Raw genomic sequence first — 24848 nt, 5'->3', positions numbered from 1 at the left:
TAAAAAGTACACACAATATGATTCTGTTTTTGTAATGAACATGATAAATTAAAAATAAGATTATACCAAAATATTAATAATCACTAATATTAATGGTTATTTCTTAGTGATAGTGATTTTTTCTTCTTTCACTCATGTATCTTTTCAAAATTCATAAAACATATATTATATGAACAAGAAAAATTATACTGAACTTTTTACAATGAAAAAAAAAAGCCAATCAAGTGTTCACTTTTGTTTTTGTTTGCAGTTCAGTTTCAAACAATAAAGGACACCAGAATGATCTGAGGTCCTTAATAAAAGCAGATCCCAAGAATACACCCTCAGGAATTCAAGATTCTCTACAGGCCTTGGATAGGCCCAAGAGTAGCGCCTTAAGTAGCTGTGAACAATATGTAAAGATATGTTAAGACCCACATCCTTCTAACAGGAGCAAACACCTAGGCTCTGTGTAGCACTAGGGTAGGGTAACATAAAAACAACAGGCTTGACTTGGGTATCTCTGAAATTCATTAGTTTGTAAAGAAAATGGGAAGATTTGTACACTAGATTTAAATGTGCAGAACAAGGTTTTTGAATTGTTAATTGATGAACTATTAAAAACAAAAAAAAAACACTTCTGAACATACTGTAAATTAAATGGACTCAGAGGGCACCCCCAAACTCATACCAGAGGAACCTTCAAACTCCACCCCAGGCCCTACCCACGTCAGGAGAAGCCTTTCCCAGCAGGACCAAGGCTGCCTCTTGGAGAGTGGTGGCCTCAGAAGAGGGAGCACCAAGGGAGAACACTGGAAACAGCACTTGCAATGACAGAGGGATGGCACCGTGATCAGAAGGGCAAAGGGTGAAGCTGCCTTCCGCAGTAAACCTGTTAGGAGCCAGTTTGATCTCAGACAGTTAGGGCTGGGGGCCATAAAGGAGCAATTAAAGTCAGTAAGTATGTTACTGAAAAAAATAGTACTAATAAATGTCTTGGGTCTTGCACCCGGCAGGAAAAGAATGCAAGCAAGTCACAAAGATTATAACAAAAGTAGTGGTAGAGTTAACTGGGAAAGAACTGCACTTTCAGCAGGTTGGCAGGTCACTTCAAGGGAGAGAAGATAGGGTTAGACTTTAAAGTTGGGATGTTTGTTAAAGCTTTGGGATTTTTTAGCCTCTGGGATGATTTCCTAGGTTTGGGCCAATTGTCTTAAGTACACCTGTGTAAACTCAGTGCCAGACCTAGCTGACATTTAAGATGACATTTAAGATTAAGATTACTTTTAAATTAAGAGTAGATTAAATTTTAAGTATGTAGCTAACCTCAAGGCCCAAGACAGGGAGATAAAGATGGTCAAGAGGGAAGGAAAGAAAAAGAGTGCCAGGACCCTATAAGAAAAAAATCGGGTGCCCAACTATCAGAGAACTGTATTCAGGGACTTGCAAGGTCTGTCCCAAAAGCACACCAAAAGACTACATAAAAGCCTTTATACATACAACTGCCATGGCTCAGTCTTTCTGGACCACTCTAGTGCCCCAGGAGTTTCTGTCTTTCTTCACCCTCTCTTTGAAAGCCCCCAACCTTCAACTTTGTGGGCTCTACTCTCCCACGCTATACTTTTCTATCTCAATAAACTCCCTTTATTTCCTCTCATTGTCTGTGAAGTTCATTCATTGGCTTAGTAAGACAAGAATCAGACCTTCCCTTTGGCTAAATACCTAAGCAGAGACTCTTGGTCCTACACAAATCTCCTGTTTCAAATCATTCATCCAGCACATTCTAGTATATTAGTACCAAAAGCCTCAAGGTCACTACTGGGCCAGAGAGCAGGGCTCTGGCCCTCAGCCTGCAACCTTTGACCCTGGACAGCTGCTTGATAAAAGGATTTAGAATCACAGCAGAAACTAGCTTGGCTGGTAGCCAAGCCAACTGCTTTCCCACAAACCCAGAGGAAGCCTGGGACACAGAAGACTGAAGCAATATCATTCTGCAATACAAAGTAGGCCAGTCTCAGGACAGCTGTGGTTTCCGCATTCCCAGCGGCACTTGCAAGCACAGGTCTGGTGGCCACTTTTACCTTGCTGAGATATGTAGTATACACACATGGGCTGCTGGTGATCACTAAGCTAGTGAGCAGCTCAGCATCCACCCTCAATCTGGCTCTGTCTTCCTCCGGTGTCTCTGGGTGTACATTAACCCCCGAGGTGACTTTTCTGAGACATGTCCATTAGGTAAGCAGGTAAAAACACTCATGGATAACCAGGCGCCAGTGGCTCACCCCTATAATCCTAGCTACTCAGGAGGCAGAGATCGGGAAGATCGTGGTTCAAAGCCATCCCAAGCAAACAGTTCATGAGACCCTATCTTGAAGAACCCATCACACAAAAAGGGCTGGTGGAGTGGCTCAAGGTATAATCACTGAGTTCAAACCCCAGTACTGGGGTGTGGGGAACACACATGGATATAGTCGAATTTTGGTGTTAAGGTGTGAAGAAAACAAGAGATTATAAACACAAACTGTCAGCATGGTATGAACAACTTGCATTCCAGTGGTCCTTCTTCTAAGCCACAGCAAACTCTGACCTTTAGCCTTCCTCTCACTACAATGACAGGAAGGCTTGTAGAGGGTCTGATGTTAAGTGTTTAAAACCATGATTCTCACAGATATGGCTCTGAGAAAGTAGTAATAGCACACATACCTACCACGCCAACCACTGACTCCCAAACTCAGTTGGGTAGAAGAATCTGCTAGATAGATTTTTCAGAAATACAGGCTCCTCAGGAATAAAAAGAACTGACAAACCTCAAAATAATTATGCTGAGTGAAAAAGCCAGACAAAAACAAATATATACTACGTGACTATAATTCACAAACTCTAGAAAACTCAAGTCTCATTACTTCATTTTTTAGCAATGTTTTATTAAAAGATGTACATTTAAAAACAATTCAGTAATTCTGATGAAAGCAGTGCCTGACTCATGCTTGGAAATTACTGTCCAAGACACCTCCAGCATCCTGGTTTTAAGTTTAAACAGTAAATTATTTCATATTTAAGATAAAGTTGGCTGGAAAAAATTCCCAAAAACATGTCTTGAGAAGAAAATAAGTCCCTAACATATTAGAAAAAGTTATAAAACAATAAATAGGAGAAAAATAATCTGTTTTTTCATCATTTCTATCTTTAATTGCTTCTTTCTGAAATGATATATAAGCAAGAGGTATATAGAAGAATACATTTCATTCTCTAAATATATTTCACATCTCTAAATTAACATTTCTTGTCTCTGTTCAGGGTTTATAGAATAATTTTACTTTCAGTTTAAGATAATTTTCCTTTTGTCTAAATGTAGTTTCTAAATTTTCTAGAATAGACATACATTCCCTTAGTGATAAAATGATCAGAACTCTATTTTAAAACTTCACAACTCCCACTCATATTAATGATTGGTTTGCTCTGGTTTATTCACTGATGTTCCAGGCACTTTGTGCTCAGAGTTCAATACTAAATACAGCTTCTGTGACCAAAGCTGCTCTAAAATAATGTTTTAAGAAACAACACAGAAATAAAAATCTAAGACTCAATGGAAAACAGATGGGAGGTGGAAGAAAAAGAAGGTAGGGAGGGAATATATAAATCTGAGATTCAAATGAAGGAGAAGGAAGGGGAACGGAGGCAGAAGAAAAAAGTCAACCCTGAAAACTGTTCGGTGAACTCAAACACAACATAGTGTGCTCACAGAACACAATGAAAACAACACAAACACACTGACAAGGACCCAGGACCCTGCCGAAGAAAACCAGATCAGATTTGTAAACAGCTTATCTTTGAAAGGTTTGAGATAGGTGCTTCAATGAATCCATGAGCCTTTCCAACACTGATCTTACACAAACCCAGCTGCACTCCTGGAAGGCCTACCTGGCTCCAGTGTAGCATGTTCTGCACCGAAGTTCCTGCAGGACAGTGTGTCGTATACACGTCCACTCTAGACTGTAAGATAAACATGGTGAGATTAAAAAAAGAAAGAATTCATAGCTTCATATTATGGATCATAATTCATGGAGCCATAGTTTCAAATATATGAGATCAGTCTGGAAAAAATTTTATGACTACAAATATGTCCTATAAAATATAGGCCACCAAATACATAGAGTACCTATGAAGAAAATGCAATAATAAGCAAATGTGCATCTGTAAAGGTTGCAGTTGCAAGTTATTTTTATTCTTTATGCTCTTTGAATTTCTCAGTTTTAAGAGGCAATCACAACTTTCTTTAATAATCAGAAAAAATACAAAAGTTAGTATCACTTTAAAAAATTACCTAGAGAAAAAAAAATTCCTGATAGCCCAGACTTTATTCCAGACTTTTTTTTTTTTTGAGACAGATTTTCATTACATAACCAAGGCTGGCTTCAAACTCATGATCCTCCTGCCTCAGCTTCCCAAGTACTGAGATTACAAGTGTGCACTACCATGCCTGACTTTGTTTCAGGATTTTAAAACCTATTTTCAAAATGCAACATTACAAACAGTACAAATTGTAAATATATTTAGCAGTACAAGCATATTATTGATCAAGAGTTTACATTTTATAAAACAAATAAATACATAAATAACCTCATATATATACATATGTCCATATATATGAATATGTGTAATATATATAAATATAAATATATATATATATAAATATATATGGATACTTCAAACTTAAATGCACATGGAATTTGTTAAAATAAACAAATCCTATAATAAACCCATAAAAATTATGGCATAAATAGTGACAGATTCTCCTGTTCAATAGTCTCCATGTAGGTTCAGTGTAGGAAGCTGGCAACAGCTAGTGTAAGAACAGTGGGAGATGGTATGCTGGCACTTGCTGAAACTAATTCTCGTGCCTATTATACAAAAGACTGACCCTTTGGTACTCTGATGAGGCCATGCTGTGTCTGCTACATCATCCAACACAAATAAACACATTCGCAGATAAAATCACTGAAAGTATAAACTAATTTCTATGCATACCATATTTAAATTCTTCTCATTAAATCCACACAGAAGAAAAGCGATATTTCCACAAAGCTCCTTCAGAATAACATGGGTACAAACATGGGTACTCAGCCACTTCAGAAATGCATTCTGGGGAAGAAATTCTTTGTGCCCAAATAAGTCCTACAAAATAAAAAAAAAATCCAAGACTTCTGTTCTGGTGTACAGGTCTCCAAAATCCATTTGGAAACACAGACCTGCAAGTGTCTCCACCAGTGGCTCCAGGAGCAAAAGAGCAGCCAATGAACATTCAAACCAGGTACTTACTCAACAGGTTCAATAGGCTAAATCAATGTGTTAGAGATGTTGATTTATTAAATTCTCAAAGTACAGAAAATTAAACAAGTCTATAGCCCACTTTTACGAAGAGAAAAGGTCTTGACCACTCATCCCAGGATTATCACCAAACAGGTTACGTTTGTCTCTGAAGGGTCCACATGACTTCTGAGAAACAGTCAAGGCTGCACTTGATCAGCAATGTCTACCGGATGTGCATACATCTAATCCAATATGGGCCAAATTCAATCCACTGCCTGTTGTTTTTTCAAAAACATTTTTACTAACAGTCAATCATTACATTCTCAAGACAGATCTTCATGTACAGTGTAACAGGAAATCGGAGAAAGGTCTTCCTTATATTAAACTCAAATCTGACTCTTTATACTCTTGCTCATGTCTACCCACCAGAGGGACAAGCAAGAATGAGAAACTCAAATGACTACAAAAATAGCTTTATTGATTAAATTATGTCTCCCCTAAAAACCAGATGTTGAAGTCTTAACTGCTAGTATTTCAGCATGACCTTATTTGAAGACAGTCTTTATCAATGAATCAAGTTAAATAAGGCCATTAGGCTTGGCCCTTATGCAATATGATTGGTGACCTTATAGAAAAGGGAAATTTGGACAGGGGCAGAGATACAGACACAGAGAAAACATCAAGTGAAGATGAAGGCAGGAGTTGGAATGATGCTTTTATACACCAAGGAAGACCAAAGATGGCCAGCAAACCATCAGTAGAGATGAGGCATAGAACAGGTCATCCTCACGACCCAGCAAGATAATACAGGTAGACATGTAAATATAAATGAGCAACACTGTAAATGGAAAATGCTATGCCCTGCTTCAGAGTGGATGATTAGAGAGTATTAAGAACTGTGGAAAACTTGAAAGCTTATACTCAGCCTAAATACTGTTGTAACCACTACTTGTTCTCATTTGTCACTAATCCATAAGATTGTATAGCCTAACTTCCTTTTTTCCCCTCTCCTTAAAATATCAGCTATCAAGACTGCAATGTAAATATTCTACTAATTTGAATGCATAATATTATATGAATTCAACATTTCTTCCAGCAAATGTGGCTGCCCACAGACAATCTGTGATTTTTGTCAAATTAGACAATTAATCAGTATCTAAAGACAGGTATCAGGTCTTCTTGAATGTTCCCCAGACTAAAAACACTAGAATTAGCTGGGGAGAAACAACCAGGAAGTAAATCCCACATGTGGCTTTATATCTTCTTAAGGGTCACATGTAACAACTGCACGTATTTCTGAAACTCTTTACTAAACCCAAATTATGAGGCTGATGCATCACAGGACTAAATCACAATAAAACAAGCTTTTCATTCAAGTGATGAAGGGTGTGAATACTTCTGTGGATTACCTCCACTTGACACAGTGTATTGATAGAAAGATGATAGATAGGAAAGAAGTTACCTTAAACATTTGCAGACTTTCTCATATTAATTTTGATATCTTTATAATTTATGCCTTTATATTTTGAAAAAAGGATTACAGAGAATGCTGTACTTTCACAAAAGCAGCATATATTCTTTAGAGCAGCTAATTCAAAGGTTTTATGAAGATTTATTCATTCACTTTTTTACCCTTCCAGTTTATTATAAAGAACTATAGCCTCAAACGGTGGTTCCCAAATTCCAAACCATTTTAGTCTATATCAGAAATCACAGAAAGTGTTTTGTAAAAGCCCAGATCCCTGGACCCCACTCTGGATTTTATCAAACACCATCAGCCAAGTGAGATGGGATGGAGCTTTTACAAAGCTACTAAATTATAATCTCCAAGGATGAAGTTAGTTAAAAAATGCATTTAGAACTACTAAATTAAACTCTTCACAGGATTAAATTAAATTATATATTCTTTTTTTATTGTGGCACATAATTAAGGTGATTAAGGAGGGGACAGCACAGTGGGGAGCCCTCATGAGTGCAGGGCTCGCCACTTGTCCAGGGGACCACGATTAGGGATGTATTTGACCCCACAGCCATCAGGGATGAGCGACTTCTCAGCTATTAAATCCATCCGCATTAAACTTGGTAAAGCCCCACTTCTTTGAGGTGTGGATCTTCTGGCAGCCAGGGAACTTGAACTTGCCCCTGTGTGGGGCCTCAATCACATGTTCCTTAATCTGCTGCTTTGTGTAGATGGACATGTGCCCCCTGGCCACTGTGCCCTGGGGTTTCCCAAAGGAATGCCATATACCTGTCTGGAGCCTGTCAGCCCCAGCACAGGACAACATCTTGTTGATGCAAATGATGTGGAAAGGGTGCAGCCGAACTCAAATATGAAAGCCATCTTTGCCATAATTTTTTACCATGTACTTGTTGGCACAAATAAAGACAGCCTCCAGGGCTTCAGAGGAGAGCTCCTCATTCATCAGACACCATGTGCCACAAAGTGGGAATTCGTCCACTTTGCCTTCTTCCACCCCAGGTCAAAGATGCGGATCTTGGCCTCAGCAAAAGCACAATTTTGGGTGTGGTTTTTCTTACAAGACTGGTAACATTGAGTGGCGAAGCAACCCATGGTAACACCAGGATCTTTGGCAGCATGTGAAAGGAAAAGAGATAAATATATTTTCTTTTACAGCAATTTTACTTTTCCTTATCCACTGTATGGCTATTTCCTTAAACGGGCAAAAATGTATAGCACAGCAGTCTGACTAAATAAACAGTAGTTCTCTATAGTAAAAAATACTACGCAGCAGTTAAAAGAAAAGGAACTAACATGATAGTGCTCTCATTTTATGTGAATGTCAGTGTTGTTTTGGTTTGGTTTTTGTGGTACTAGAGATTGAACTCAGAGTCTCTTGCTTGCTAGGCAAGTACTCTATCACTTGAGCCATCCCCCTTCCCACCCCAAGTCCTTTTGCTTTTAATTTGTTTTCAGATAGGGTCTCGATTTCACAGTGCTGGCTTCAATGTGACCCTCTTGTCTCCATCTCCAGAATAGCTAAGATTATAGCTATATACCACCACGCCAGACTGAGTGTCAAGTTTTGGGATCAGAGTATAGTCCCTACCAAAAGTCTTAAATCGCCTAGAATTATGTTATACATGGTTTTAATTACTATCATGAACATGAGATAAATGAGGAGCACAGCACAGCATAGTGCTTTCGGGTAAACTTTCCTTTTATAAGTAGAAAGAGCACACTCTAAGATAATTGAGAAAATAGTACAGTAAATACACAAACCAGCAACACAGTCATTTATTATCATTATCAAGTATTATATGTTATGCATAATAATTGTATGTGGTGTCCTTTTTATAACTGGTAGAACAGTAGGTTTGTTTACATGAGCGCCACCACAAATGTGTGAATAATGTGTCAAACTGTGACCTCATTAAATGATAGGTATTTCTTAGCTCCACTATAATCTTACAGGGCCACCATCCAATATGTGGTCCCTCATTGACAAAAACACATGACATGGTACATGCCTGTATATCTTTCTATATGAGTGTGTACATATTTATAAAACATATAACACTGTAATAATGATCCACCTGGTCTCAGTGGACTTGAAACACATTCTCATGAGTGTCGTTTCCTCCTTGAATAGCATGGAGCTACATAGCTTTAGGGCTGAGCGTTTAGGGGTCATACTATAAAATATGATAAAACAGTGACTTTAGATCACCCTTAATGTGGCTACAGATGGGCCGTGAGAATCGTGCATTTCCTGTCTCCTGTGTCTACTGCTGTGTACAGCAACACTATGAATGTTTAAATTACTTTCTCGCACTCTCTCATGCTCTCTTTGGGTGGTGGGTAGAGAGCTGGACTAACATGTCAGCCATGAGTACCCACAGCTACAGTGTATAGTTAATGCTCTCCCCCTGCAACCCTCCTCACCAGGTTCCCCTGGCATAGGAAGTAGGAGAGAAGGGAAAAACCCACTGCTACACTAATAGCAAACTCAGAGGAGGATGTCACAGTTTCTCCCTGAAATAGGCAACTCTTCAGCTCTAAAAGAGGAAATTTGTGGGGAGGGGAGAAAAAGGGCAAAAGGGCGGGGGGGGGGGTGAACCACATACCTCAATGACAAGACTTGGCAGTCGTCCTAATTTGGTTAGAGGGCTTAAACAGAAACTCAGTGAAACCACAGGAGCCAAGGCAAAAAACATTTTAATTCTTTTGGCCAACTCTGGGATCTGTGAAAATGCTATAAAGGCTGTGGGAAAAAAAAGAAGATAAGAGGAATTCCACTTTTTGGGACTTTCTTTCAGAAAACACAAGAAGGGTCATTCATGACACGTTCCAGAGGCAACCTGAGAACCATCCAAGTAGCATTGCCCTTAGGAGGCAAAGCACTTGAAAAGGGACCCTCTAAACTGTGTGCTCAAGCACTAAATTTAACTAAACTAGCAAATCAAGTATTTGCTGGGTGCTTGTTCTGAATATAAACCTAGATATGCATGAGAAGAAATCCAGGTTCCGAGAACAAGAAAATCTTCCCAGCTCCTTTAACAATGCAAACCAGAAGTCAGTATTTCTGTAGCTTCAGTCCAACATTTTCATTCCCCTGCCCCTCCCTCTATTCCTAATTCACAAACCATTCAAATAGACAGCAAAGACTCAAAAGGAATGCAAACATTTAGAATTCCCTGGCTTTAAATTATCCTTTAACCTTCACTCAGGTCATTTTGTTACCATTTGATCCTAGAATGTCACTCTAGAAAACAGTATGGCACAGGACACAAGTAAATTAGTCATGAAAGAAGAAATATAAATGAAGAATGTCCAACTCTACTTTCCTGAGGCTGAGGCAATTTAACCATATGTATCAACATGCTTAAAAAGCATTCATACCTTTCACACAGTTAATTCTCCTTGTAAGAATGTAGTCTAAGAACATCACGTGACAAACACAAAGGTGTTAGCCATAGTAAACATGAAATAGGAGAATTAAATAAATATAGGACCGGTTCCCTAGCCCCTCAGGACAGAAACTTGCTTGTTAGATTATGAGAAATTCATCTCTTTAAACTTTGATATTTTCTATTTTTCTTTGTAATAAGAGCATTAATTTTGTAATCAGCATAAATAAAATACACACATAGCTTTTAAAAACTGTAAAGTGTAATCTATCATTCTTGTAGTTAGTTACATTCTACTTAACTTTATACTTTTTATTATCTTTTATTTATTTACTTATTTATTTGTTTGTTTGTTTATTGTGTTGTTGGGGATAAAACCCAGGGCTTTATGCATGGTTGACAAGTACTCTAGCACTGAGGTATATCCCCACTCCCACTTAACTTTAAAAGATAGCATATTTTCTTTTGAACTCTTTGACCTTAGAAAATTTCCTTTTTTCTACCCTCTCACATCCCTATATTGCTTAATTGGGAAAATACATAATAGAATATGGCTTACATCAATTCTTTCAATTTTAAGAGAACCATATACCATATTTACCAATTTATACTGTAGTCTGAGTTTCCATAGAAGGCCAAAATCCTGTGATTTCTCCTTACTGTTTTAATCAAACCTTTATTTGAACTACACTTTTTATATTTCACTTTTTAAAACAAATGTCTGCTCTGCAGTAAGGCATCACATCAATTCCAATCTTTATTCTGTACATACCTATTGTATTAATTCCAATCTTTATTCCATACATACCTATTGTGGTGCCTTGAGAATGGCCCACATAATATATTTGTTCTTGACCAGTTTTACTCAGAATGTAGTTAATTGAAGCTGGGAGGTCATACTTTGCCATCTCATCAAAACTATAATCCAAAAAAAAAGGAACACTTTTATTGAAATAGTACATAAAATAGAACAGCACACACAAACTAAGCATGAAGTTTGAGGAATTATCACAAACTAAGTAAACCAGAACTAAATGTTCAGAAAACTGAACATTTCCAAGAAGACCACAGGACTGGACTCCCTTCCAAAGGTAACCATTATCCTCATTCTTCACACTATAAATTAGTTTCACTCATTTTAGAATTTTTTTTGTAAATAAGATTATGCAGTATATCTCTTCCATATCTGGCTTCACACATGTTGGTACATGAGTTGTATTATCTATCTTCACTTTATTATTTAGTATATCACACTGTATTTGAACACTTATTCCATTCACAGCTGACATGCACTTGAGAATTTTTCAGCTTTTCACTATTACAAATAGTGTGACAATATTCTGAAGCCTGCCTTTTGGTAAAAGCTCCCAATAATTTATTTATAGTTTACCTTGCTGCTAGTTATTAAATTCCTGGGAAGATTTAATACACTTCAAGAGACATCAAGTCTCCTCTCATAAGATTTCAAAGTTATTCACAAATTTGTCTCTTTTGCTGAATTCTCATGTGTCTACTTCAAGAAACAGACCCATGTCATAATCAACTACAATGTACCTGAAAGCCCAGAATTCATCCTGAGAAACTGAAAGAGTCTTGTGTTTCCGAGACCAGGTGTTTCCTCTGCTATTTCCCATCCACACATCAAAACCAGCATCCGCAAGAATGAAGCCCAGGCTGCTGTTGTCAAGGTTGGTCACCCAGTTACTGGAGTCTGCTAGCAAGCCATGCTGCAGATAGACAACTGGTTTGGGACCTGAAAACCATTCATGTTTAAGAGATAGCAGCCCCAAGTTTCAGAATGAACATGGTATCTTGCTAAACAGATAATTACCAAAAGATAACAAAGCAAATGGTTACACAGAAACAAATTAAAATGTTGAGTTAGCATTTTGTACCTATATAACATTAGCAACAATTTTTTTAAAACAGTACTGACAGGGGCGCAGCAAAACTGAACTATTTTTGCATGTCTGGTAACAAAACACTAATTTAACCACCCCAAAAATATTTAATGTATTTTAAGAACATACAGAGATGTTTCTATAATTTGCTCTAGTAACTGTATTTTCCACAATGATTTCTAACAAAGCAAACCAAGAGAAAAACAGTCACACATAGAGCAAGATGCACCTATTAGAATGGCCAAAATCTGAAGACATTAACAATGTCAACTGCCACTGAAGATGTATAGCACCAGGAACTTATGTTTGCTGCTAATAGAAATGCAAAATGGTAGAGCTGTCTTGTGAGACAGTTTGGCAGTTTCTTACAAAACTAACCATTCTCTTACTATACAACCTTGCAGTCATGCTCCTTGATATTTTACCTAAAGGAGCTGAAAACTTAGGTCCACACAAAAACTTGCAAGTAGATGCTTATGGTGGCTTTATTAATAATTGCTAAGGTCTGCAAATAACCAAGATGTCCTTCTACCAGTGAATGTGTAAATAAATGTTAGTATATAGCCAGAGAATGGAGTATTATCTAGTCCTAAAAGGAAATGAGTTATCAACCTATGGAAAGACATGGAGGAACATTAAGTGCATATTGCTAAGGGAAAAAGCCAATCTGCAAAGGGTGTAGTCTATATAACATTCTGGAAAACTTAAGGAGACAACAAAAAGATCACTGGTTACCAAGGACTGGAAAATAGGCAGAGCAGAGAAACTTTGTATATTACCATAGTAGCGGACAGATGATTCTACATTGTCCAAACCCACACACTGTGCAATACCACAAATGCCCTAATGTAAGCTATGAACTTTGGGTGATAATTATGTACCCATGTAGGTTCATCAACTATAACCAACGTATAATTGAGGGGCATTCATAAAAGGGGTGGCTATGCATGTATGGGGTGAGGAGATGAGGGAAATATCTGTATATCGATGTTTATAACAGCTTTATTCATAATTGACAAAATTTAGAAGCCCTTGGTTACTCATCAGCTTCTGCTTGATTTTGCTGTGAATGTAAAATTGTTCTGAAGAAAACAAGAGTCTAATAAAAAATTTAATGGAGTAAAAATGTTAAATAGTAAAAAGATCACACATATATAAATTCATAAAAGTGTGTGTGTATTTGTGTGTGTAAATCTATTTTCTATTCACCTCTACCTGAGACAGTGAAATAGCAGGAAAAAAATGAAGGTTTGGAAAACCAAAGAAACCTGAACTCAAGCTGCTTGCAGTGTTGAAACCATTCAATGTCTCTCATTAAACAAATCTTCATTCAGCACAAATACGTGCCAGGCATCCTTCTTAGCACTGGGAAGTGTGTTAAACACATATGAAAACATCACAGTGGAATCCCTGTTTACAATTAACATGTGCTTAAATAAATAAATGGCTAGTACTGGGGACACAGCAAAGAACAAAGATAATACGGAAAAAAACACTACCCTCATAGAGCTAACATTATACTGATCACGAATTTTAGAGTTAGAAAACCTGGGTTCAAATTTTTTCTTTCTGAGTTCTGATGTGACACCTTAAACACTCTTTAATTATCTGTGAGATTTTTATGAAAAATTTTGAGTAAAGTGTCTGACAGAGAATAAGAATTCAATATACATCAGCTCATATTAGAACACTGTTTAACCAGCCTCAGTTTTATAAATAACCATTCAGAGGATTAAATGAGATCACTGAGCCAGATGTGGTGGTGCATGCTTATAATGCCAGCACTTGGGAGGCTAAGGCAGGAGAATTGAGAGTTCAAGGCCAGCCTAGGTGAAATCCTGTCTCAAAAAAAAAAAAAATAGGTAAGTGTGAAGCATAATAACAGATACATAGTTCAAGGTGAGCAAATAAGAACTCCTGTGTCTTCTGCTCGTCCTTTATAATAGTAAGACACTGGAAATAAGCTAATTTGCAAACGGGCAAATAATTTTTATAGTTTTTTTTTTTTTGTGGTACTAGGGTTTGAACTCAAGACCTCACACTTGCAAGGCAAGTGCTCTACCACTTGGGCCCCTTTCTGGTTGAGTATTTCCAAGATAGGGTCTTGGGAGCTATTTGCCTGGGCTGGCTTCAAACCTCTTGATCTCTGCCTCTTGAGTAGCTAGGATTACAAGCATGAGCCACTGGTACCCAACTCAAATAATTAATTGCAATCCATATGGTGCAATAATTAAGCTGCCATCAACAATATCAGCAATGACAGGCACTGTGATAACAGAAAATCTAATAGCATAACTTAAGGCAAACACTAAATTATAGACTACTCTAGACTAGATATTCAAAAATACTGTCTGTCTATGGAAAGAAGGAGAGAACATCAAAGAAAAATGGGAAGAATGATTTGTCAGAATCATGAGACTGAAATTGAATTGACACATTTTTATTTCTGTTTGTGCCCTAATACACACAACAGTTCCTTAGTATCCATAGGGCATTGGCTCCATGACTTCCAAGACAGATATCAAAATCCATAAATGTTCAAATCCCTTAGATAAAATAGTGTAGCTTTTGCATATAACTTGCAGTTCTATATAACCTGTGCCTAATACAATGTAAATGCTTTGCAAATATATCGTACACTGTATTGTTTAGGGAGTAATGATAAGAAAAAAAAGTCTGTACATGCCCAGTGCAGATGAAATTTTTTTCTAACTATTTTCAATCTGTGGTTGATTGAATCTATAGATGTCAAGTCCACAAATATGGAAGGCCAACTGCATTTGTTAACTAATAAGTTGTTTTTCAGTGGCAGTTCCTCTGATGCAAGTTCCTCTATAGACAGCTCCAAAAGCACTGTTCACATTCATGACAACATGAATGGCATGTCTTGAAGCTGTGCAGCATGGGGGTGCTGGTTCCCTTAAGGAGGTAACATAGTGGAACCTCCCAAGCTGAGGTTCCCAAATGACTCCTATGATTTTCTAACCATAAAATTGCAACCTTGTGCAGTTGTAGAGCCACACAGGTGACCTTCCTCACTTGCCTTCAAATGTTCATTTTTAGTGCGACATCACAAGACTAAATTTACTATGTAAGTTCTACATACAAGACACTGTACAGTATCTGATGAGCAGGCTCTCTGACTTCAATGAGGAAGAGTCTAATTTAGTTTGGGAAACTAGAAAAATTCTTGTCCTAGAAACCTAACTGGGAGCAACAGGAGATTGAGAAAGGACAAAAGACAGAAGACAAACATCAGAAAGCTGGGGTCAGGTGGGCTGGGTGCTCTGATGGAGCCACACAACAGCCTCATCTACCTCCAGTGAGTTTATTATACACAGTGCAAACAAGAAGGTGGAGCAACAGTTCTGGGGTGTGGGGGGCCATGACATTGTAGCTATCAGGAACAGGAGGAACCTGTGATTGCTACTCTGTGAACATAAACATGTTAGGAAAAGTAGCTGTGCTGCATTTTGCCCTCACCCCCTTCTGCGGCTGGGGCTGTGCCAACTCAGCCTACAGATTATTTGACATAGCTGTGCTTTTGTCAAGTTCTCATAGGCTTCTCATAATCCACTCCCCACAAAAAATAATCATTAAAAATTTTTAAATTATGAACTTCAGTGTAAGTGACAATTACTGAAATTCGCTCATCAAATTATAGTTGGCACTAGGAGAGCTGGGGACTAAGAAAAAAACCCTTTTTTTTTTCATTCAGACACATAAAATAACTGTATCATGAACACTAAAAGAGCCAGCACCAAGCTGACTGTGAGCAGGAGCCCAGGGGCAGTTCATCACAATGCTGCCTCCTTGGTGTAGAAGTGAGAAGGGGGATTACACAGGCTCTGGAACTGAAATGGTTCACAGGAGGAAGATGACTCACAGGTGGAGAAGTTCTTCTTGCCTCCCAAGGAACTGGAGTGTGACCCTATCACACTCCAAAATGGATGTGAGAAACCAGATAAGGTCTGGAGAAGAAGAAAAACCAAGAGTAAAGAGGAAGAAAGCCAGAGTTGAGGGTATCAGCATGAAACAGACCTTAGTTCTCATTAGCTATAAAGATTTAGGATTTGCCCAACTTTTATAAAGTTAAGTGTCCTTTTCTAAAGTGGAGAAGAAGTAATGGCCAATGCATGGGAAGCCCATTAAATAACAGTAATAATAATAAACATAGAAATGTAATAAAATATTATTAGAACACAAGCACTATGAAAAAAGATAAAGTGAAAGTGAACTGACATTCTTTAACCCAAGCAATATAATCGAGTTACAGCAAGACACAGTGTTGATCATGTGTTAGGAATGGTGCTATGTACTTCACATGCATTATCTCAGGTAAGTCACCTAACGACTCTCTGAGTTGGTGCAGGTGGAATAATGTACCCCCAAAGATGGCTGCATCCTAACTCCTGGAATAAGAGACTATGTTACCTTGCATGGCAAAAGGGACCTTGTAGATGTGATTAAGGATTTTGAGATGAAGCAATCACCATGAATTTTCAGGTGGGCCCAGTGTAGTCACAAGGGTCCTTATAAAAGGGACACAGAACGTGTTTGAAATTAACAGGCAGCAGCTAGATATAAGTGGTGGCTGCAAGAGGAAAAAAGAAAGAAAATCAATATAATTAAACCTCCAACTCCAGTAGTCTTAATTAAGATAAAGTAGCCAGAGGCCAGGGGATATCACAGGATACTCTGAAGTAGCTCAGTGTGTAAATAGCACAGGTATAGCATGCATAAAGCTCTGGGTTCACCCCACCCTCAAAGCACCATAAAAAGAGTAAATGAAAGGAAAGAAAACACTGTGTAGTCACATTCACAGCAAGATGCACACACCATATACACTCTCCAGAACAACGTCTTGTACAGTTTGCCATGTAGTCAGGATGGTGCTAGACCATTTACATCGTTCTTCCTGCTTTCTTGACCCTGAAGCTTAGACAGAGTATCAGACTCCAGGACATACAATTAGTAAATGGTGGACTGGAATCCAACCAGGCCATGCAACACCAAAGTGTCCACCATCCCCAGACCAAACTGCCTTTCTGTCTTCCTTTGCCCTTCTCTACCACCATAGACTATCTTCAGATAGATTCATATCACAGCAACTTAAGTTCACAGAGCTGCAAAGGTGGCCGAATGTTGTGAAATTATCTAACTTTAGAAAGAAAAGAGAGCTCCAGAGAGAGGAGTCCCGCAGGGGGTGACCTGGCAGAGATGAATGTACTGTCATGTGATATGCAAGCATGGTTCTGCCTATTACATTCCTTTATTAAGCATCTTCTGCCCATGGTAAATAAGTCCTGACAGTTTCCTGGCATCTTTCTCCTATAGTTTAGGATACACTCCCTGTTGAGGAGCACTGGGTAAAGCAGATTATCAGAGCCCACCATCAAATCCATCATAGTCTTTAAAAGTTAAAAACAGATGCTCAAGCTTCCATCTATACAGGGTAACATGCTTCATGGGCCTGACTGCAACAATCTATTAAATAACAAGCATCATTCTTCCCGTGTAGTAGATGAAGAAACTAAAACTCAAAGAAACTAAGTAAATTGCCAAGATCACACTGCTCCTTCAAGTAGTAGAACTAACACTTCAGCCCAAGGCTTAACCACCAGACAACATAACGAGTTTTATCCTCCACAGTAAGCCCACAAATTGTGCTTGTGGGTACCTCTGAGCCCAGAAATAGGGAAGTCTTAACCCAAATATGACCTAGAGCAAGGAACACTATTACATTGCGATGCTTTGCTCAACCCAGATCCAGGAAGTCTGCAGGAGCATTCATGGTCAGACTAAGGCCTTGAACTGAAGCAATTATCAAGCAAATGAGTCAGAAAAGGCCTTGACCTCAACAGAGCTCAAAATCGACTGAAGAAGATAGAGGTCACATGTATTACTGTTGATTGTTTCAACTAATATGAAAAGAACACACAGAGATTCAGAATAGGTAGCTCCAGGGTCCTGAGCTGTATGAGTAGCTGGGGAAATGTCCCTGACTCGTGACATTCTACAGCTGGCTACAAGAAAGAGAAGGAACGTTGGAGGAGGGAAGGGAGCAGAGCAGCGTATGTTCTTCCTTTCTACACTGGCCCTTTGTTCCAGCCCCAACCTGAGTAAATGAAACAAACCATATAGCTGGCACCAACTTACATAGCCCAGTGTCTGAATGCAATCCCCTACCCAGTGCACCATCGGTGTTCTTGGCAAGCCTAAGCCTGAGCTCAGCCCCAGTCAACAAGTTCAGGCATTGATTAATGAACCCACATCTGTTCATCCTACCACTACCAGAGGCAAGGAATTATATGCCAGATTATCAAGGCCTACTGTAGCTTGCTAGAGCACTGCATTTATTTTGAAAAGTGATTTCTTTAGAAGGGAAGAGTTTCTATAAGGAAAGAAAAATCAGAAATCAGTTGGAATGCTAAAATAAATAAGCAAAGCAAACCACAGGTCCATGGCCTTTCCTTCCAGAGACTTAACTCATAAGTCATGTTGTGAATTTTCAGTTATGACTCAAATAACTCAATGGCCAACCCTGGGGAGCCTTTGCCTGGGGTTCAATTGAAAAGCCTGTTTCTGCAGACTGCCTATAGTTATTCCAGGCCTTCCCAGCCCAGAATGTCACCACACCCAGTGGGCCATCAGATGCATAATTTTTTAGACACAAATGTGCCACTCTGGTGCTTTCTTTGACAACTGGTTAATTTTCTAGTTAGGCAAAGAGTAAACCCTGTCTTGTTCCTGCTGTTGCTTTATGAATTTTATTTTTAATGCTAGCACAACCAGCATTTCCTTGTTTTAGCTAAAAAAAACATATGTCATGACTATCACGGGACCAGCTTATTCAATACTTATTACCTAAGGCTATGTTCTCAAATTCAAGGAACAATGAATCTGCAGTTAGAATGAACAGGTGACTACCCTGTGACCTGAGGCAAATGTCTTTACTTCTTTGACCCTGGCCATCTCACTCAAGAAAATGAAGGTGTTGATCTAGAAGACAAAGATCCAGATGCCTTAGAATCAAGAGTGTGTTAAAAATATAAGCTCTGCAAATTCTTGGCCCCAGTAGCAAGCTAAGATGGGTCTGGCACTAAGACTCCTTGACTTTCTACAATAAGACTGAGCAGATGAAAACAAAACCACTTCCCTAAAAATAATTAATTTCTGAATTTCAATTCCCTTAAGAAGTTAGCAAAAAGCAAGAGTAGCTCAACACTTGATGAAAAGGTTGCTTAACAGTGAGAACAGCACGCATGTGCTCCAAGCAGCTAAATGTCACTACTGTATAGAATAGGGGTGAAAGATACAGGTAACGGCTAGGACAAAATGTTAAGGCAGGCATGTGTCTCCATTCATTAGCCCCTGAAGATTGAGGCCTATCAATCACATCATTATAGCTAGGCTTTAAGCAACTTCATCTTGCAAAAACATGTAGGATAGATGAGAACAGGGAGACTGGCAGAACGTACAAGAGGAAATGGGCAAAGATACTACTTGGTCCAGTCCTGTGTTTATACAGAACCTCCAATAACCTCCAAGTGAGGCTATGAACACTGTCAGAGGAGTCCACTGCAACAGGACTCACTGCAACAGGATGCCCACTATTCAGTTGTTAATTCATATGTCTCTAGGGAATGTGGTTCCAATAAATGAATAACATTTTAACACATCCAGTAATTACTTATAAAGAGTAAGGATTGTGGCATTATTTTATGTGTTCTAAAAGCATTATTTTCTTAAAACATAAGCAGACTAAATTTCCCTATTCCTATTTTGAAATTCTTCCTTTTCTTTAATATATGGGAAGCCTTTAAAAAAGAAGCCACACAAGCCTCTCCCAGTTTAGGGGCTGATTCAGGTGTCCAGTTAAATGATAATAAGAGCCTAAAGTAAGGTGTTGTCAGGAACAGGAGAAAGAGAAAGAAATGAACAAAAGGGATGTAACATGGGTGACCCAGAGAGGCCCTGACAGTTGCCTGAGTAGTTTGAAGAATGATCCTGAAAGGGCAGAGGTCACTCAATGCTATAGTGCTTGCCTATCTTGTGCAAGGCTAAGATTCAACCTTCAGCACTGCAAGGGAAAAGGAAGGGGAGGGAAAGGGAAAGGGAAGGAAGGGTAAGGGGAGGGAAAGGGAAAGGAGGGAAGGGGAGGGGAGAGGAGGGGAAGGGAGGGGAAAAGGAAGAAAGAATGAATTTTGTACTTTCCAGACTAGGTCTTTGGAAGGGTAATGGTACCATTAATAGGAAGTTAGGAGGGCAAGTGGCATACTGAGAAGAAGATGAGCTCCATTTTGGGTGCAAAGGACTTTGTGTATTCTTTTTGACTAGCTGGCTTTCAATGAACCAAAGTAACAGTGCTGATAACACTGCTCTTGAATGTACATTCTGTCCCATGCTTGTCTTGGACCATGGAAAGCGCTTGTGCAGTTCTTAGGAAAATCACAATTCCTTCAGAGAACTGAGTCATTTGTTATACATTTTCTTGAAAAATCCCCTCTGGGGTTGGCTCACAGCAGGTATTAAATACATGTTCCTGATCCTCTCGGGAAACTTGGAACAGAGAAAAGAAGATGGGAACCTACTGCTATGGCCAGATTCAGCTTAGAGTACTTTCAGTCTATGGTCCCCATTCTGAAGACCAAGAGTATATACTTCCCCATCCTCCAACACATCTCCCCCTCAAAAAAATAAAAAATATAACCCCAAAAAATAGAAAATGTAGCAACTAAATGGGACCTTTGAGACCATCCACATCAATCGATGGTTACGAGAGATACAGACTCTGAGACTCACAGGGATGAAAGCACAAAAGGAGTCAGCGCAGACCAGCTCTAGCACTGGGTCTCCTATTGCTTCTCCCAGCACCTGGAAGCATATCAAGACTCATGCTTACTCATACTGCAGGACACAGCACCTTCACCCGGGACAGTGTGACACACACACAAATATGGCAGGGAACCCTGGCAACTGCTGTATAGAAAGAGATGCCTGGAGGTGGAAACAGAAAAAGAAGAGGAGGCACATTCACTCAGCATGTTTTACTGAGATTCCCAGCACCTTTTAGGAATGACTCACTTTACCAATTACATTAGTCAGTGAACTGCTTTTATGAGAAATAACATCAATGTCTATTTTTCTGTACATGGAGTCTGAAATATTTACAGTTCTTTAAAGAAAAAAAAAAGGAAGGAAGGAAACAAAGATCATATGCTCACTGTAGCATAAAATAGTTGCTTCGTGTTGTCTGAGCACAAGAAAAATGATAGACCTGTACTGCAACTCATCACTCATCTGGTAACACATTTATAAACGGGAAGTTTAGTTTTAAAAAAAGTTACAAAGCTTTTTAAAACTCTCAACATTTAATTTCTCAATTAAATATCAAAACATTAACTTATCGCTACTTAAACATTATCAGATGCTTTATTATGCCTAGAATTTATGGAAGAAAAATGAGGTAAACTGGACTAGATTAAGAGAAAGCATAAAGCAAATAATGATACAAAGTTCATATTATCACAGAAGGTTTTTAAGTTTGTTTGAAAAACAATTCGGGAAGGAATCATGGTAAAGAAGTTCTTCTGCCCACATAAAACTTGAATGGAGCCAGGCGCCCGTGGCTCACGCCTGTAAGCCTAGCTATTCAGAAGGCAGAGATCAGGAGGATCACAGTTCAAAGCCAGCCCAGGCAAATAGTTGACGAGCCCTATCTCAAAAAATCCATCACAAAAATGGGTTGGTGGAGTAGCTCAAGTGGTAAAAGTGCCTGCCTAACAAGTGTGAAGCCCTGAGTTCCAAACCCCAGTACCACAAAAAAAAAAAAAAAGAAACCTTAATTAAAGACAAGAAAGTGATCCAGTTACCTTAACCTAAAAGAACAGGTCATACTGGGAGAGATAACTGAATAAATCTGTTATTCTGATATCTGTTTAAAATTTCAATTAGTCTGTCTAGCAGTTCCTTAATCTGCATCAGAAACTGCAGTTTTGCTAGGCTATAAAATGACAAAAAAGGAAATATGCAAATATATGTAAACACATACACACACACACACACACACATATGTATACAGTTTTACAAGCCAAAGCTATAAGAACTTCCATACATTCCTAGTGAGAGCAGTAGTTACAAGTACAAGTGCACACGCAAAGCAATTTAACTATCAAAACACAAATTCATAATCTTCTGGCCCAAAAATTCTATTTCTGGAAAGACAACTTATCAATAAACTTAATACACATAAAAGGTTTACTGCAGCAGCAACATTTGTTAGCAAAAAACTGGAAATAGCACAAATGCTCATTAATAGAATGCTTACTATAGAATAAGTGCTGTATGTATTCATGGAAAGATCATACAAGATATTAAGTAAAAATTCAAAGAACAAGAGTGTGCATATTATGCCAACTTTTGAATTTAAAAGGAAGCAAGGGAAGCACTTTTCACAATAGCCAAGTTATGGAAACAGCCAAGATGCCCCACCACTGACGAATGGATTAAGAAAATGTGGTATCTATACACAATGGAATTTTATGCAGCCATGAAAAAGAACGAAATGTTACCATTCGCTGGTAAATGGATGGAATTGGAAAACATCATTCTGAGTGAGGTTAGCCTGGCCCAAAAGACCAAAAATCGTATGTTCTCCCTCATATGTGGACATTAGATCAAGGGCATACACAACAAGGTGATTGAATTTTGATCACAAGATAAAAGCGAGAGCACACAAGGGAGGGGTGAGGATAGGTAAGACGCCTAAAAAATTAGCTAGCATTTGTTGCCCTCAATGCAGAGAAACTAAAGCAGATACCTTAAAAGCAACTGAGGCCAATAGGAGAAGGGGACCAGGACTAGAGAAAAGGTTAGATCAAGAAGAATTAACCTAGAAGGTAACACACATGCACAGGAAATTAATGTGAGTCCAATCCCTGTACAGCTATCCTTATCTCAACTAGCAAAAACCCTTGTTCCTTCCTATTATTGCTTATACTCTCTCTTCAACAAAATTAGAGATAAGGGCAAAATAGTTTCTGCTGGGTATCGAGTGTGTGGGGGGGAGAGGGAGGGGGAGGAGTGGGTGGTAAGGGAGGAGGTGGGGGCAGGGGGGAGAAATGACCCAAGCCTTGTATGCACATATGAATAATAAATAAATAAATAAATAAATAAAAATTAAAAAAATAAATAAATAAAAGGAGGCAAGGGAAAAATAAGAATCCATGTTTGTATTTGCTTCTAATGAGACTTTTGGAGATAAAAAAATTAAAAATGAAAAAAATTTCAAAAGGATACTTTTAAAAACATGAAACAAGGAATAAGATAGAAAGGAGGTATTTTACTATGCATCTTTCTATTCTCTTTGATTTTGGACTATGTGAATACATTACCTATTCAAAAAATTTAATAATTTTTTAATAGCAGAAGCCATCTATTTAATGTTCAAAACATTTCATTAAGTAAGATGCTTCCTTATAAAACAAAGAAAGGACACATTTTAGCATATTCTCAAAGGAATTTGACCTTTGAAACTTTCAGGAAAATATGAAATTTGATGGATTCTCCACACTTCTTTAAAATATTTTCATATGCTTTGCATAAATGTAACACATTTAGCACACTGGTCTAAAACTAATCCCAGTTCAATGTTTTCAAGTTACATGTGAATTCACTTGAAATTCCAGCAATGCAGTTACTCTTCAGAGCTCTTCTGTCTCACCCCACAAAACACCATACCTTTGTCAGAATAGCTCTTCCTCCCATGAGGGATTCGGTGAAGGCACAGAATATACCCGTCTTCTGTCTCCACTAAGTGTTCCTCAGCAGGGAATCCCCAGTGAGTGATAATTTCAATCTGAGGAGAGAAAAAACAACTATATGAAATGTAACCATATTTCAGGAAACAACATTCTACAGACAGAATCTGATGCACTCTCCCACATGAACAGGCAAAGAAGAAAACAGAATATAATGACATTTATTTAAGAAATCAATTGTTATTGACATTTGAGTCTGCTCATCTAGCAACCAACAGGCAATCACCAGAGTAAATCTCCCAAACCCACAGGTGTTAAGTCAAACTTTGGTTTTATCACTCTGGCATCTTCTATAACAAATATGTCTAATTTTACCACAGCATTTGGGCCTCCTTTTCATCTTGCCTACCAGGCACAAATACACTCATTTCTTTATTTTCTAAATATGCCAGCTAATACTGTCCTTGTTTTAAAGGTTCCATCCTAAGAAATAGAGCACTTTTAAAAAAAATCAATCCATTCTCATCAGTGGACTAAAACAAAAATTGCACTAGAATGTCAAGATGCAGTTGAAGAAAAGCTGAAAAAATAGGGAATTATAAATAAATTCACTTCTCCATAAGGAAAGCCACATTGGGCAACTGTTACTTGGAAGCTTATTGGGATATGGATGAATCAACTACCCAGAAGATTTAATGTAAATAAGTGCTTATTATCTTCCTTTCTACCATAAATACTTGAAAGGATTTAATTTTATTATTCTTATGGGAAAGAATTTGTTAAAAGAGAAGGAAGTAAAAGATTTGGGACAAAAACCTAAACTTAATCTTGAGATCCTCCTTGGGTCGCTAATTTTTCTGAGTCTCTACAGCTACCCAATTCTTCAGTTGGGTCACTGCATCTACTATTTTAAAGTTGCTGTTTCATTTAATAATTGTATTTTTCCAAAATCTTACACCTAAATGAAGTGCTTCCAGATTTGATTGTTTACTTCAGAATAATAATTTGGAAATGTTTTAATTAGTCA

The 24848-nt window shown here is 38.2% G+C and overlaps 1 protein-coding gene, 1 long non-coding RNA gene and 1 pseudogene across 4 annotated transcripts in view; all 3 read right to left on the bottom strand.

The window, feature by feature from the left end:
* The window catches only part of Lipa (lipase A, lysosomal acid type), a 51306-nt gene that overhangs the window by 5697 nt on the left and 20761 nt on the right, over positions 1–24848 (bottom strand). For 2 of the 3 annotated variants that reach the window (XM_074078807.1, XM_020176867.2), the window contains 6 exons: positions 23802–23919; positions 11713–11911; positions 10967–11076; positions 9376–9512; positions 5008–5154; positions 3901–3972 (listed from right to left, as the gene is read on the bottom strand). In XM_074078807.1, coding sequence (XP_073934908.1) covers positions 3901–3972; positions 5008–5154; positions 9376–9512; positions 10967–11076; positions 11713–11911; positions 23802–23919 — 783 coding nt within the window. The remainder of the gene's footprint in view (positions 1–3900; positions 3973–5007; positions 5155–9375; positions 9513–10966; positions 11077–11712; positions 11912–23801; positions 23920–24848) is intronic. The other variant, XM_074078808.1, reaches the window with a different exon arrangement.
* Positions 7181–7861, bottom strand: LOC109694734 (large ribosomal subunit protein uL16-like; annotated as a pseudogene).
* Positions 15314–23131, bottom strand: LOC141424786 (uncharacterized). Its single transcript, XR_012449696.1, has 2 exons — positions 16494–23131; positions 15314–16030 (listed from the first exon to the last, which is right to left on the bottom strand). It is a non-coding gene; the product is annotated as an uncharacterized lncRNA (long non-coding RNA).

The sequence above is a fragment of the Castor canadensis genome, chromosome 7 (assembly GCF_047511655.1).
Source record: "Castor canadensis chromosome 7, mCasCan1.hap1v2, whole genome shotgun sequence".
In the NCBI taxonomy this organism is placed as follows: domain Eukaryota; kingdom Metazoa; phylum Chordata; class Mammalia; order Rodentia; family Castoridae; genus Castor; species Castor canadensis.
This window is presented reverse-complemented; position numbering and strand designations above follow the sequence as displayed.